General features: G+C 64.9%; 2 protein-coding genes across 5 annotated transcripts in view; one reads left to right on the top strand and one right to left on the bottom strand.

Annotated features, from left to right (window-relative positions):
- LSP1 (lymphocyte specific protein 1) overlaps nucleotides 1-9,960 on the top strand; it is a 41,703-nt gene extending 31,743 nt beyond the window's left edge. For 3 of the 4 annotated variants that reach the window (XM_032879782.1, XM_032879785.1, XM_032879784.1), the window contains exons 3-11: nucleotides 557-709; nucleotides 2,439-2,634; nucleotides 2,964-3,056; nucleotides 3,313-3,356; nucleotides 3,506-3,587; nucleotides 4,547-4,681; nucleotides 5,005-5,082; nucleotides 5,232-5,337; nucleotides 9,446-9,960. In XM_032879782.1, the coding sequence (XP_032735673.1) occupies nucleotides 557-709; nucleotides 2,439-2,634; nucleotides 2,964-3,056; nucleotides 3,313-3,356; nucleotides 3,506-3,587; nucleotides 4,547-4,681; nucleotides 5,005-5,082; nucleotides 5,232-5,324 (874 nt within the window). In that variant the 3' untranslated portion in view covers nucleotides 5,325-5,337; nucleotides 9,446-9,960. The remainder of the gene's footprint in view (nucleotides 1-556; nucleotides 710-2,438; nucleotides 2,635-2,963; nucleotides 3,057-3,312; nucleotides 3,357-3,505; nucleotides 3,588-4,546; nucleotides 4,682-5,004; nucleotides 5,083-5,231; nucleotides 5,338-9,445) is intronic. The other variant, XM_032879783.1, reaches the window with a different exon arrangement.
- On the bottom strand, nucleotides 6,662-11,925 carry LOC116880531 (proline-rich protein 33-like). Its single transcript, XM_032879781.1, has 2 exons — nucleotides 11,861-11,925; nucleotides 6,662-8,123 (listed from the first exon to the last, which is right to left on the bottom strand). Exon 2 carries the CDS (start codon nucleotides 8,112-8,114, stop codon nucleotides 6,765-6,767), a length of 1,350 nt encoding a protein of 449 aa, XP_032735672.1. The 5' UTR covers nucleotides 8,115-8,123; nucleotides 11,861-11,925; the 3' UTR covers nucleotides 6,662-6,764.
- Nucleotides 11,926-12,676: the final 751 nt, after the last annotated feature.

Raw genomic sequence — 12,676 nt, 5'->3', positions numbered from 1 at the left:
CAGCGCTGCTCTGACAGGACCCTAGACTGATGGGGGAGGCACAGCCCAACTCTTGGGGAGCCCTAAACTGATGGAAGAAGCATAGCCCAGCTCTCAGGGCACCCTAGAGTGATGGAGGAGGCATAACCCAGTCCTCAGAGGCCCTAGACAGATGGGAGAGACACAGCCCAGGCTCAACAGACCCTAGACTGACGGGAGAAACATAGCCCAGCTTTCAGGGCACCCTAGACTGGTGGGGGAGGCACAGCCCAGCTCTTTGGGAACCTTAGACTCATGAAAGAGATAGAGCCTGTTCTTGGGGCACCCCAGTTTAATAGGTGAGACACAACCTTGGCCTCAGGCAGCTCCAAACTCTGAGGGAGACAGTCCTGCCCTCAGGGACTCTCTGACCATGAGGAGGCTCAGCCCAGCTGTGGGGTACTGCCTTGGCAGACAGGGCCTCCCACCCCTGGAGCCGGGGTCTGAGGAAGGGAGGAGGAATGTGGGTAGTATGTCTGTGGCCCCTGGCGGCCCGGCTCTGAGGGGGCGGGGGGGACACCCTGTGCCACTCTTTCAGCCTCAGCCTGAAGCCCGCAGAGGCTCCGGAACCGGATGAGGATGAGGGTTTCAGCGACTGGTCCCAGAAGCCTGAGCAGCAGCAGCAGCACTGGGGGGCTGGGGAGGCCCCTTGGGGCGAGAGTCCAGAGGGCCGGCAAGAGGAAGAGGACAGGCAAGTGGGGGTCAACGTCTGGAGGCAGGGTTGCCAGACAGGGGCTCTCTCTGAGCCCCCGACCTGCGCCTGAGAACCGGCCCGGCCCCGCAAAGCGGCCTGGAGTGGCAGCAGGGGGAAGGGAGGAAGAGAGCTAGACGGCGGGGCGGCGGGCCGAGGGGCTGCGGGGAGGGCTGGGGAGGAAATCTCATTCCTGGGCTCCCCAGGGCCCCTGGGCCCCGTCCAGACCAGCTGCAGCCCCGGCCGGGGTGTTGCCACATCAGCACACATCTGCGGCCCGCTGACGTAATGGAGGCCCTGCGCCCCTGCCGCCCGCCCGCCCCTTCCTCCCTCGGGGCTGGCTGATCTCCATTCCCACGGAGGGGAGCAGGTATTTCCAGATGTGCGGGCCTGTGAGCCGGCCTGGAGGGACAAGCTTTCCAGATGTGCAGACGTGTTTGCTGGTCTGAACGGGGCAGGCAGGGCCGGGGGCCGAGGCGCCCCCGGGGCCCAGGGATGAGATGGGGGGCTGCTCCCGGAGCCTCACCTCCACCTCAGTTCAGGGGTCTGAGTGCGCCCCACACCGTGCTGTGGACAGGGTGCAAGCTCTGCTCAGGGACTTCAGGCTTGGGGGGCAGGGTGCCCCTGGTACCTTGAGTGTCTCCAGACCCACGTCACTCCCCTCTCCGGGTCACCTCCCAGCCCTTCACGGCCCTCAGGAGGCTCAAGCTCTAGCTAAGACCCCTCCAGTGGTCCCACCACCCTTTCTTCACCCTATAAGCAAGTTCCCACACCCCAGGAGCCAGCTGCCTTGCTGGGGCCCTGGTCCTGGCCGGCCCCCTGCCTACCAGCGCCCCCTCTGGGCCTCAGTTTCCCCCATCTGTCTTTGGGAGTCAGTGCACACTCTGCATTTCTAGGATGGGTCTGGGGTCAGCAAGGCTGGCCTATACACGGGTATCTGGTGGCTCAGCCCCGCTGGCTCCCTCCTCTCTCCCGACAGCCACAGGCCTCGGCTGTTCCCAACAGCAGGGGGCACTTTGGCTCTTCGGTCGAACCCTCGTGCTCCCAAGCAGGCCTCCTCCCGCCCCACACCTGCCTAGTCCCCGCACCCGCAGCCGCTGAATGGGCCCTCTGTGTGCCTGCCACTGGCTGGGACCTAGCCACCTTGGGCGGTGGGTCTGGGTGGCACCGGCACCAAGGGGCGTGAAATCATGGAAAATTCGAGAATTTCCCATCTTACCCAGGTTCGGTCCTGCTCAAATGCAGAGCCACGCTGGCTGCCAGCAGGCATGGCCAATGCAGGCCGCCCCTCTCCTCAGGGGCACAATCCTTGCTGTAGCCTCTACACTCGCCTTGTCCTCCAGCTGAGCGGCCCCCAAACCACCCACAGACCCTGTCCCCCTCCTTGGCCTACTTGCCCCCCTCTCAGAGCAGGGCAGGAACAAGTGGGGGCCGAGGCCGGCCGGATGGACACACACAAGCACAACCTGGGCTGGGTCCTACCTGGAAAGCCTGGAGACTGGGTCTAGCCTCAGAGTGTGGGTGGCCCCCAGTCAGAGAAAGCAGGGATGGGGGCTGGCTCTGAGGTCCTCGGACCCCTTTCCCCAGTGAGGCTGGGGTCAGTATTCCTCGGCACTCAATGGGTCCGACTGCCCTCGTCTTTCAGATGAGAAACTGAGGTTTGGAAACAGGAAGGGCCTTGAGGCAAGCAACTGAATGACCTTCCGTGGGCCTTCCTCTTCCCCCCCAGGCCCCACCAGCACACCTGCGGGAGCCAGGATGGAGATGAGCAGAGCCCAGCCAGCGTTCGCCCAGAGGAGCTGTGTCTGAGCCCCAGCTCTGAGCTCCAGGTGGGGCCGGGAGCAGAGGAGACCCAGTCCAGGAGCCCGGAGGGGACCATCCAGGACAGCCTGCGGCCAGGAGACGCTGGAGAGACAGAAGAGCAGGTGGTGGTTCCACTGGGGGTGGGCACTCTCCGAGCCCCGGGCAGGGTCTCTGCTGACTGCGTGTTCTGCTAGCCTTGCTGGTCTGGCTTCAAGTGGGACCCGCCCCCACCCCCCAGACTCTAGCACCCACATTCTAGGAGGGTGGAGGGCCTTGCTGACCCTGGGATCAAGTGAGAACTGTGGAGAATTTGAGAACCAGAGCATGTCAGGGCTGGAACGGGCCTGAGGCCCAGGGAGGGGAAAATGTTTGCTCCAACAAGTCCTGGATGGGGCAGGAGGGGTGCAAATGGGGTGCGCTCATCATATAACCTCAGATGCTCTCTTTCTAGCACCACAAAAGCCAGCAGCCCAGGACACCCAGCCCCCTGGTCTTGGAGGGCTCTACCGAACAGGGCTCACCTCCCCTGAGCCCCAGCACCAAAGTAGGTCAAGGCCCAGAGCCTGCTGCCTCCTCTTTCCCAGAATCACGACCAAATGGCGCCCCAGAGAGGCAGCCACACGTCACCTCCAGGAACAGGGAGCACGTCCTGCCCTTTCTGTGCTATTCCCCCAAGCCCAGCACTCAGCCCAACCCTGAGAAATGAATCAGTGGAAGGCTGGACTGGTGGACGGGAGCCATGGGGGCAATGGGGGGGGGGGCTCTGGCTGAAGGCTCACGTCTCTGCTTGCTCTCTCCAGCTCATCGACAGAACCGAGTCCCTGAACCGCTCCATCAAGAAGAGGTGTGTCTGCTGTTTTCCAGACTAGGACTCGGGGTTCCCCAAGAGAGGGTTGGAGAGGGGTCTGGGGGCCAGAGATCCAGGGGCCTGAGGGGTGGGCGGCACAAGCCAGGTGAGCGAGCGTGGGGCGTGACCCTCCTCCCGCCCTCCAGTAACAGTGTGAAGAAGGCCCAGCCAGCCCTGCCCATCTCCAAGATCGACGAGCGGCTGGAGCAGTACGCTCAGGCCATCGAGGTATGCTTAGGCCTCGCCTTTTCTGCTGGGTCCCTCCTCCATCCACGCACCCACTGTGCCATCCAACCGAGACCCTCTGTCCAGGACCTCTCCGTCCAACCAGTCACGACCCCTTCGTCCTAACAATGCGCCTCCATTCAACCAACGCCACTCCAACCAGTCAGCGCCCGTCTGCCAGCCAGTGTTCCTCCGTCCAACCCACGCCCTCCCATGCGAACGACACCCCCCGTCCAGCCACCACTCACGCCAGCCTGCAGCCCTCCATCCAGCCAACACCCACTCCTCTAACCTATATTCTCTAAAAAAAAAGATTTTACTGATTTCCTTGGGGGAAAGAAAGTGAATGAGGGAGTGGATGAGTGGAGGGGAAGCAGAGGGGAAGCAGAGGGGAAGCAGAGGGAGAAGCAGAGGGAGAAGCAGAGGGAGAAGCAGAGGGAGAAGCAGACGGAGAAGCAGAGGGGAAGCAGAGGGGAAGCAGAGGCAGACCCCGCTGGGCAGGGAGCCCGACTCGGCTGCTCACCCCAGGACTCTGAGACCCTGACTTGGGCTGAAGGCACACACTTAACTGACTGAGCCACCCAGGCGCCCCTAACCTATGTTCTCATGTCCGACAAGGCCCCTCCCTCCAGCCACCACTCACTCCAGTCCACACCCCCTGCAACCCACAGCCCCCATCCGACCCTGGCTCCCCCGGCCCAGCGTCGCGAGCAGCACCCTCTCTGTCCCCACCCCCACCGTGTCCCGGCGCTTTTCGGATTAAGAGGCTGTTTCTCAAGGACACCGAATGGAGGACCGTGCATTTCTTGTCCCAGCACTCCGCTCTAGCCCTTTGTGGGGCAGGCGCTCCTGTGGAGATGCAAAGACATGGAGGACATCGTCTGTGCGCAGGACGGCCTCACACTGGCCTCACCGACGCGTCTCCCGGCTGCTCACTAAAGCAGGCTCCTTCTCCTCTGCAGAGTGCCGGCCGGGCCTCCAAGCTAACGCGCCAGCCCTCCATCGAGCTGCCCAGCATGGCTGTGGCTAGCACCAAGAGCCGGTGGGAGACGGGAGAGGTGCAGGCCCAGTCCACGGCCAAGGCCTCCTCCTGCAAGGTAGGACTCATCCCGGGGCGAGGCTCACCCCTCAGCAAGGCGAGTATGAGACTATCCAGGCTGAAGTGTGGGGAGACAGAGCACTGGGACATTTGGGGGGTGGCCATCACCGGGCTGGCCCCAGAGTGGAGGTCTTGCGGGACGACGGCTTGGCCCAGGGCGGGTGGACGGTGCCGTCTTCCCTCTCCTACCTCCTCCCCCGGGCTCTCACATAGGGAGGCAGGTGGGCAGGCCTAGGCCCCAGTCTGGTAAGGCCAGGCAGGAGAGAGAGTTCTCCGTAGTGTAGGCTCTGCACCTGTGACATGTCCTTCCTGTGCCCCCAGGATATTGTAGCTGGAGACATGAGCAAGAAAAGCCTCTGGGAGCAGAAAGGAGGCTCCAAGGCACCATCAACAATGAAGGTAGGGTGTAAACATGGTTGACAGAGGGACGGCAGGTCCGGCAGTCGAGAGCAAAGAGAGGCCGTCCTCGCTGCACCTGGAGGGCTCCCCAGAGGCAACATCGTGGCCCTTCTGCGGCTCTCACCTTTGCTCCCGGCCTCCTTCCCCAGCAGAGCACCCCATCTGGAAAGAGGTACAAGTTCGTGGCCACCGGACATGGGAAGTATGAGAAGGTGCTCGTGGACGAGGGCTCAGGGCCCTAGGCGGCCCTTCCTGGTAAGTCCAGGGCAGTGGCCCGAGCACGAAGCGTCGTATGTGGGAACGTGGTGGCATGGACAGGGCCCGTTTGTTACAAGCTGCCAGGGCAGCCTCAGAGCTCCCCGGAACCCGGGCGTGGCTTCATCTCCCCACCGTGCAGACTCCCCAAACCAAGCCGCATCTTACGGGAGCTGCTCTCCCACTGCCAGCTTCAGCTTTTTCCAGCTCCGCGCCGCGGGGGAGCTCGGACCTCCTTCCAGGAGGCCAGTGAGCTCATCCTGGCCACTGCAGGGCAGAGGAAATAGACGGGAATGTCCTGGGAGCTTGGGTCTGGGTCTTCAAGGGGCAAGAACCTTGGTCTCATTCCCCTGATGGGGGTCCACTCCAGTCTCCACCCCCCTGCCCATTCCTGGTGAAGAAACTCGGCCCAGTGCGACAGTGAGACACACTTTATTAGTGGCCCGGGTCTCAGGGTCCATGGACAGCTCCCATCACACCTCGGGTGACACAGCGGGCCGCCTACTGGATGCTGGTTCCCTTTCTGTGTCCTGCTCCCAGTCACCTCCATGGCCCTCTCCCATCACTGCTGACCCCATCAGGGCCCTGACCCTCGCCCTGGCTGCACACTGGGGCCCAAAAGCTGCTGGAGGCCTGGGGTCTCCACTGCGCCACCCACCCCGCTGGGGTGTTCTCCTGCCCCAGGACTGAGGGCACCCTCCTCACCTGGCCAGCGAAGCTGGTCCCTGACTGACGGTGAGACCGTCCCCCTACCTCCCAGCAGCGAGCCCTGCTCATGCTTTGGCCCCTCGGTGAGAGAATCTGAGGGGGGCACCAGAAGGGACAAGGCCTGGGGTCCGGCTCCCTGAAATGCGGAGCCTCTGCCTCAGCTCCTGGAGCCCACCGACGGCTGACTCCCCCGACCGGTCCCACTCTGCACAGCAAATGTCAATCTGTCCCCAGACTTCCACGGCGGGCGGGGAGCGGGGTGTGCCGCGGAGCTAGCCCCAGAATCCTCCCCGCCCTGACGAGCCTCAGAGATCTTGTCAGGCTCAGAGACCATCCCTGTCTGCCTGCAGCCCCTTGGGAACCCCGGACGCACTCCTGCCCCTCTTTGCCCCAGGGCCCAAGCCTAGGGCCAGCCATGCGGATCGACTCCCCCACCCCCCCCAAAGCGTGGTGCACTTTCCTTCTCACACGAGCCTTTCCCCCATCAGCCCCCACACTCTATCCCCACACAGACCCCTCCACCCTCACCCCACCTGCCCCCAACCTCATCGCCCTTCTGCTGCCCTCCTTCAGGCCACCACCCACCCGCCCTGCCCCCTCCTGGCTGCCAGCATCCATCTGGCCCCAGCGTCCTCTTCAGGGGCCGTGGCCTCCCCCTGGACCCCCTGTCCCTCTGCAGTCTGCACCATGGTCCTGGGCCCTGGGGCTGCCCGGGCCAATCACTGGAGCCTCCAGCCGGCCGCCGTCCGGTTGAAGTTCTTGGGCTTGGGGCTCAGGTCCAGGACGGGGCGGACGGTGGGAGGGGGCCGGGTGGCCGCCTCCTGCAGCTTCCGGGCGTTGAACCGCGGCCTGCACAGGAAGGGCAGGCGGCCCAGGCCAGCCAGGGCACCAGCCCTGTCCTCGGGCCCGGCCGGGCCGCGTTGGGTCTTGGCCACCGACACGCGATACAGCACCGCGTCCCACATCCTGGAGGCCCGGGAGGCCGGGGGCTGGGACACTGGGCCCACGGGGGCTGTCACCGCCTGCTGCCCGCGCTCCGGACTCTGCCGCGGCCCCAGCATTGGGGGTGCTTCCGCCTCTTCCACCAGCTGCTTCTTGAGGCGCATCCAGCCACTGAGCTGGGGCTTGGCAGCCACCCTGGGGACAGGGCACCGGTGCGGGCCTGACAGTGGGGCGGGGGGTGAGGCCCCACGGGGTCCGGAGCCCAGCTCGGCCTCAGCGGCAGGCCCTGATGCAGGGAGACCCTCCAAGGGCTCCACAGCAGGGCCCTCGGGGGCGGGCTCGTGAGGCGAGGGTCCCCGGGAGCAGGAGGTAGGGGCAACAGGCAGCACAACCCGAGTGCTGGCCTCTCTGGGCCCCGAGACCTCAGAGCCCGGGGGCGGCCTCGGTGCGGGGGGCGCCTCAGGCCAGGGGCTGGCTGCCTCAGTGGGAAGCGGGCGGATGTGGGCCATGGGAACCAGGGGCTGGGCCCCAGGAGGGCATGGGGTTATGTCTTGGTCCTGCCCCCCAGGCCCGCCATCTGGGGCCGTCTGCTGGGGCTCAGGGGTCCCGGCCTGTGGGGATGGCGCTAGCTGGATGTGCAAGTGGCTGACGTGGGTGACCCCTGCCGTGGGAGCCGAGACCTGTGTGAGGCCGCTGGGCAGCCGGGCGGGGGCCGGAGCCGGGCTCGCAAGCTGGGGCCCCGTGGCCTTGAAGTGTGCGGCCAGGCTCCTGCGCTGGGTGAAGCTGAAGGGGAGCGGGGATTTCTGCAGAGGTGACGCCACGTGGTGGATGACGGAGCTGCGGGAGGAGCGTGGCAGGGCAGCCACGGGGCGCGAGGCCTCTGTGGGAGGTGGGGCCTCCGTGGGGCACGGGGCCGTGGGCTCCTGGTCGTGGCTGGCCTCGCTCACGGGGGACAGGGAGGTTCGGAAAGGCCCCAGTGGCACGGGAGGCCCGGCCCCCGTCATCCTCTTCCGGGCGGCCTTCCTCAGAAGCTTCTGCAGACGCACATTGTCCTTCCCTGGCTTGGGCAGCAGGGGCGGCGGGGGTCCAGGGGGCCCCTGGGGGCACAGGCCAGCCACGATGAGCATCGTCGTACCCTGGGGAGCAGAGACGCAGCCATAAGGCTCGTCCTCCTCACGGCCAGCACCCCTCCCGCAGGGGGCACACGGCTCCCCCTTATGTGGGAGGCCCGGAGGCCCAGGGGTCCCCGCCTGACCGTCAGGAGCTCTGCTTTCCGACCACTTGGCACCCGCTGGGGGTGTCCCTAGCAGATTCGTCTGCGTCAGCAACTCTGTGGGGCGGCTGCCCCTCACGCCGACTTAGAAGGCCGTCCACAGAGGCCTGGGGCCCTCGGCGGGTGGCGGACGAGGATGCCCCCCGGTGCACAGCCTGGGCCGTGGGGCCCACGGGCGCGCTCCAAGGGGAGGCACGTGCTGGGCCGGCGGCCGGCCAGGGCAGGAAGAGCGCCTGCCCGCAGACGCGTGAGGGGCGCCGCGCCGTCGCCGGTCAGACCACAGGCTCGTCCACTGCGAGCCAGCGGCGAGGACGGCGGCCAGAGGCTGCATCATCAGAGGTAGATTGGCTGGGAGGTGGGAGCAATTTTCGCTGAGCTACGCTAAATGGGATATTCCCGCAGACATCCTGGCTGGGGTGGTCCTGGCCAAGCCGCCCGCCCTGGTTTCTGGGCGCCACGTGCTTGCAAGGACGTTGACAAATGGCGTCTGGGCCAAGCCAGAGGCCGGCCGGTTTGTGGGAGGAAGGAGGCCTGGAGCTGCCGCCCTGTGGGGGCTGGCTCTGTCAGGCGAGAGCGGATCTCACTCTTGGCTGCGCCTGCTTCTCGGGGCCCAGGACCCCAGGAACCGCGGGAATGCCAGGTTCCGCTCTGGGGCTGCGTGGCCAGCGGGCGAGCAGGCGATGGGCAGAACCCCCTCCACCCTGAGTCCCACAGAGGCTCGGGGTCCCGGGGCTCAGCGTCGGGGAAGCAAGCATCCCAGGTGGGAGCAGACACAGCGTTTTGGCAGCCGGAGCAAGGAGGCTGCCCCTGGGCGGAGGGGGGAGCGTAGGCAGGGCCCGGGTGGCCGTCGGAGCCAGGCTGGCGGCACGGAGGGCTGGGCAGGTCGCCCCTCCCTAGACCGCAGCCTCATGCTCCTGCACACCCCTGTGCTTCAGCTCTCCTGAGACTACTGGTACCTCTTGGGAGCAACCTCCATGCTCGGGGTGGGTGGGGGAGTCCAGCCCGAAGCCCACCCTGGCCCTGCCTCGAAGCCCACCCTGGCCCTGCCTCGAGAGCTGCTGCCATGGCCCGCTTGGCCTGCCCACACCCCTCCATCACCCACTACAATCGCCACCTCTCTGCTCCTCAACCCCCTGACCTCTGTCCCCTCCCGCTCTCTGACGCCCACTCTGCCTCTCGTGGCAGGGGCAGGAAAGGGACTGTCACTGGTGATTGACCCAAGGAGCCACCCCTCACAGAGGCCAAGGGTTCCCAAGGAAGGCCCAGGATGGGCCGAGAGAGAACACCTGCTGGGGGATCTCCAGGTCAAGAGACAGCACCTCCTGCACCACACGCTCAGGCCCCTGCCGGCCCCCAAGCCCTGCTTGCAGCCTCCTCCTAGTGAGATAAAGCCCTCGTGTGTTCCAAACGCTCATTCTGTGTTCACTAACTGGGGGAGGGACAAGGGAGCGGTGTCGGCCCAGGCGGGGAGCCCTCCCCACCCACCCTGGACAGTGGTAGCACCCAGGCCCCCGGCCTCCAGGTTCCGACACCCTGTCCTGTCCCATGGCCTTCTGCAGTGTTAGACTCTGGGATCTGAGGTGTATGGTGGCTTAAGTCCGGGGCTCATGATGGCTGAGATCCAGTCCTCCTCTCCCAGAGCACCTGTGATGCTTCCCCCTTGACTGGCCTGATTAAACTTTACTGCGCTTGAAACAGTGTGCATTTCTGGTCTTTGTCCCTAGACCGTGCCCCCCTCTCAAAAGAACACCCCCCCTCCCCACTTGGGGTTATTCCCTATCCTGGCACCTGGGTGTTGCTCAGTGAAGACGTAGTGGATGGACAGAGGTAGGTGGTGGACAATGGGAGGGTGGAGATTGGTGGGTGGATGGATGGGTGGAGGGATGATAGATAGAAGGGTGGACGGACAGATGTAGATGATGGATGATGAATGAAGGGGTGGAGAGATGGGTGGATGGACGGATGGGAGGTTGGATGGATGAGTGGATGGATGGAAGGATGGATGGAAGGATGATGGGTGGATGGATGGATGGAAGGATGATGGGTGGAAGGGTGGGTAAATGAGTGGATGGGTAGGCGGGTGAAGGGGTGAGGGCAGGGAGGGTAGATGAACTGATGCATAAATAGAAAGACGAAATGAATAAATAGTGGGTGGACAGCCAGCTGGGGGGCTGGGTGAGTGTGCTGGTAGTGAATGTGCTGGACGCTGGTTGGACGGACAGTGGAAGGGAGGAAGGCAGCTAGTGAACGTGAGAATGGATGCATGGAAATAAATGGTTGGGTGGGTCAGGAGTGGACCAGAGTGTGAAGGGGAAACAGGCTGGAGGCCGTGCTCCCCAGCCCTGGGCCCTGATGCCCTCATCATCTGGGGAACCCATTCGAAGGGCAGGATGGCTACACCTCTGGCATTCTAGGCCTGGCTCTGCTCGAATGTCCGTTCTTTGAGGTCTTCGGGTCGCAATCTGCCTGCCTCCCCGAGGATGGGGTAAATAGGTCCAACTCCAGACTGTTCAGACTCCACGAAACCATGGCCATCTCCTCCCACCACAGCCCACCTCAGAGACTGCTCTGCTGGGGGGGACTTTCCCCAGGGGACACGCCACTCTCTCCCTTCTCACCCAGCTGGATGGGACAAGGGCAGCAGCGGAGTTGACCACAAAAGGTCCAGGGCTGGACACAGAGCAGGGACCGGAGTAGATGGCACCATGGGATGGGAGGCAGGTGGGGGGATGGTGCCAGCCAGCCAGCCACGCAGCCCTGACCCATGCGGGCCCCGCTCAACCTGCTTAGCGCCCTGGGAATGAGGACCCAGGGCTTGACGCCTCTGAGTACCGCTGACCTCACCGCGGCCGTGATGGCAAGCCGCCACCTCCCAGAGACTTTGGGTCAGGGCCTACCCACTAAAGGGTCCTGAGGATCGGAATGGTCTCTGCCCAAGGGGTCCCTGGCCTGGGATGTCCTAACCGCCTGAGAGTCCCGTCTGCCCCACCACTCCTCTGCCCCCGAAACAAGAGTCAACCTGTCCTCTACAGATCCTGAAGGAGCACCAGGGTGTGTGGGGTGGCAGGTGCCCAGGGCTGGGGAAGGACTGTCCCCGAAGTGCTGTGTCAGCAGCTTCTATCTGGGGCCTGGCAGAGCCCAAGTTGGTGATGCTGGCACCAGCAAGGGCGCCCAGAACCCATTCAAGGTCCCTTGGGCCCCGTCACCCTCATCCATGCAAACTGGGGCCAGGACCCAGACTGTGAGGGGCCCTGATCTCCCCCCACCCACCCTGGGGTCACCTCTGAAGACAGCTGGAGCCAAGATATTTGGGGCACCGCCTCTCCTCGCAGCTTCCTCCCTGCTCTGTGGCCTCAACAGCTTTGCTGGCTTTAGAAGCCCACACCCCACCATCCCTGGGCCAAGCTGTCCCTGAGGTCCCCCTAGCCAACCCCTTTCTGGGGTGGAGATCAGTCCTCCGCCCCAACCAGGGCTGGGACACCCCTATCCCTTGCTTCCACCCCGGGCCTCCAGACCCCCTGCAGGCCCAGAGCAGGCTCCGGCCCGGCCCTCTCCTCCCACCCAAACTGGGCGAGGTCCGTGGACTGGGGTGTGGATTACCTGTCGAAGGCTCTCAGAGGCCTGCGGCCTGTCCAGCAGTGCCGGCTCAATACTGTTCCGCTGCACCACGGGCCTGGTGCCCCGAGGAGGAGGTCACGGATGCCCAAAATAAAACCTGTGCGATTCCTCTGACCTCAGCGCCCGCTTCCTGGCTCGCCCATTCACGGGAGAGCACCTGCCAGGGGCCAAGGCCACTGAGCGGGCAGCCACTCTCCTCTGCTGGCCGAGCAGGGCCACTGCAGGGTCCGGGCAGGGCCACCGCAGGTGCAGCTGCTAAGAACCAGCAGCTCCCAGGAGCCGGGCACCCGTGGGCTGAGCGGGGCTGGGTGTGCGCAGGGCCTCCCGGGCCAGACTCCAGCACGGCCTACAGACAAGGCCAAATGCTCCAGAATGTGCTGTCCTCACGTGTGTGCCCACATCTGTCTGTGCATGTAGGTTCGGGGGCTGTGCTCAGGTCTCCGAGCAGAGCGACAAGAGCCAGTGAAAGCCCCACCATGGGGACGAGGCAGTCACGGCGAGCCCGCAGGAGCTACGGCGGGGGCTTCCCTGGAAGGGACTCTGCGGGTGGCCCCACTGGGCAGAGTTGGCCAAGGGTCACGGGCGTGTGGCCCTCCAAGACCTTGCTCGTCCATGGACCCAGACAGGTGGAGGGAACAGCACTCAGAGAAGGAGGGCAGGGCCGTCCCCAGCAGCTCGGGCCTCGGGGGGCAGGCAGGAGAGGGTCTCTGTGTCCCCTCGCTGTATGGCTGTAAGTATGCCTATCCTGTCTTGGGTCCCTGTGGCCTTATCCCCAGTTTGGGGGGACTGAATGAGGTG

Source organism: Lontra canadensis, unplaced genomic scaffold (assembly GCF_010015895.1).
Source record: "Lontra canadensis isolate GAN:19392208 unplaced genomic scaffold, GSC_riverotter_1.0 scaffold66, whole genome shotgun sequence".
In the NCBI taxonomy this organism is placed as follows: Eukaryota; Metazoa; Chordata; class Mammalia; order Carnivora; family Mustelidae; genus Lontra; species Lontra canadensis.
The sequence above is the reverse complement of the archived record's forward strand: the minus strand, read 5'-3'. Positions and strand labels throughout refer to the sequence as shown.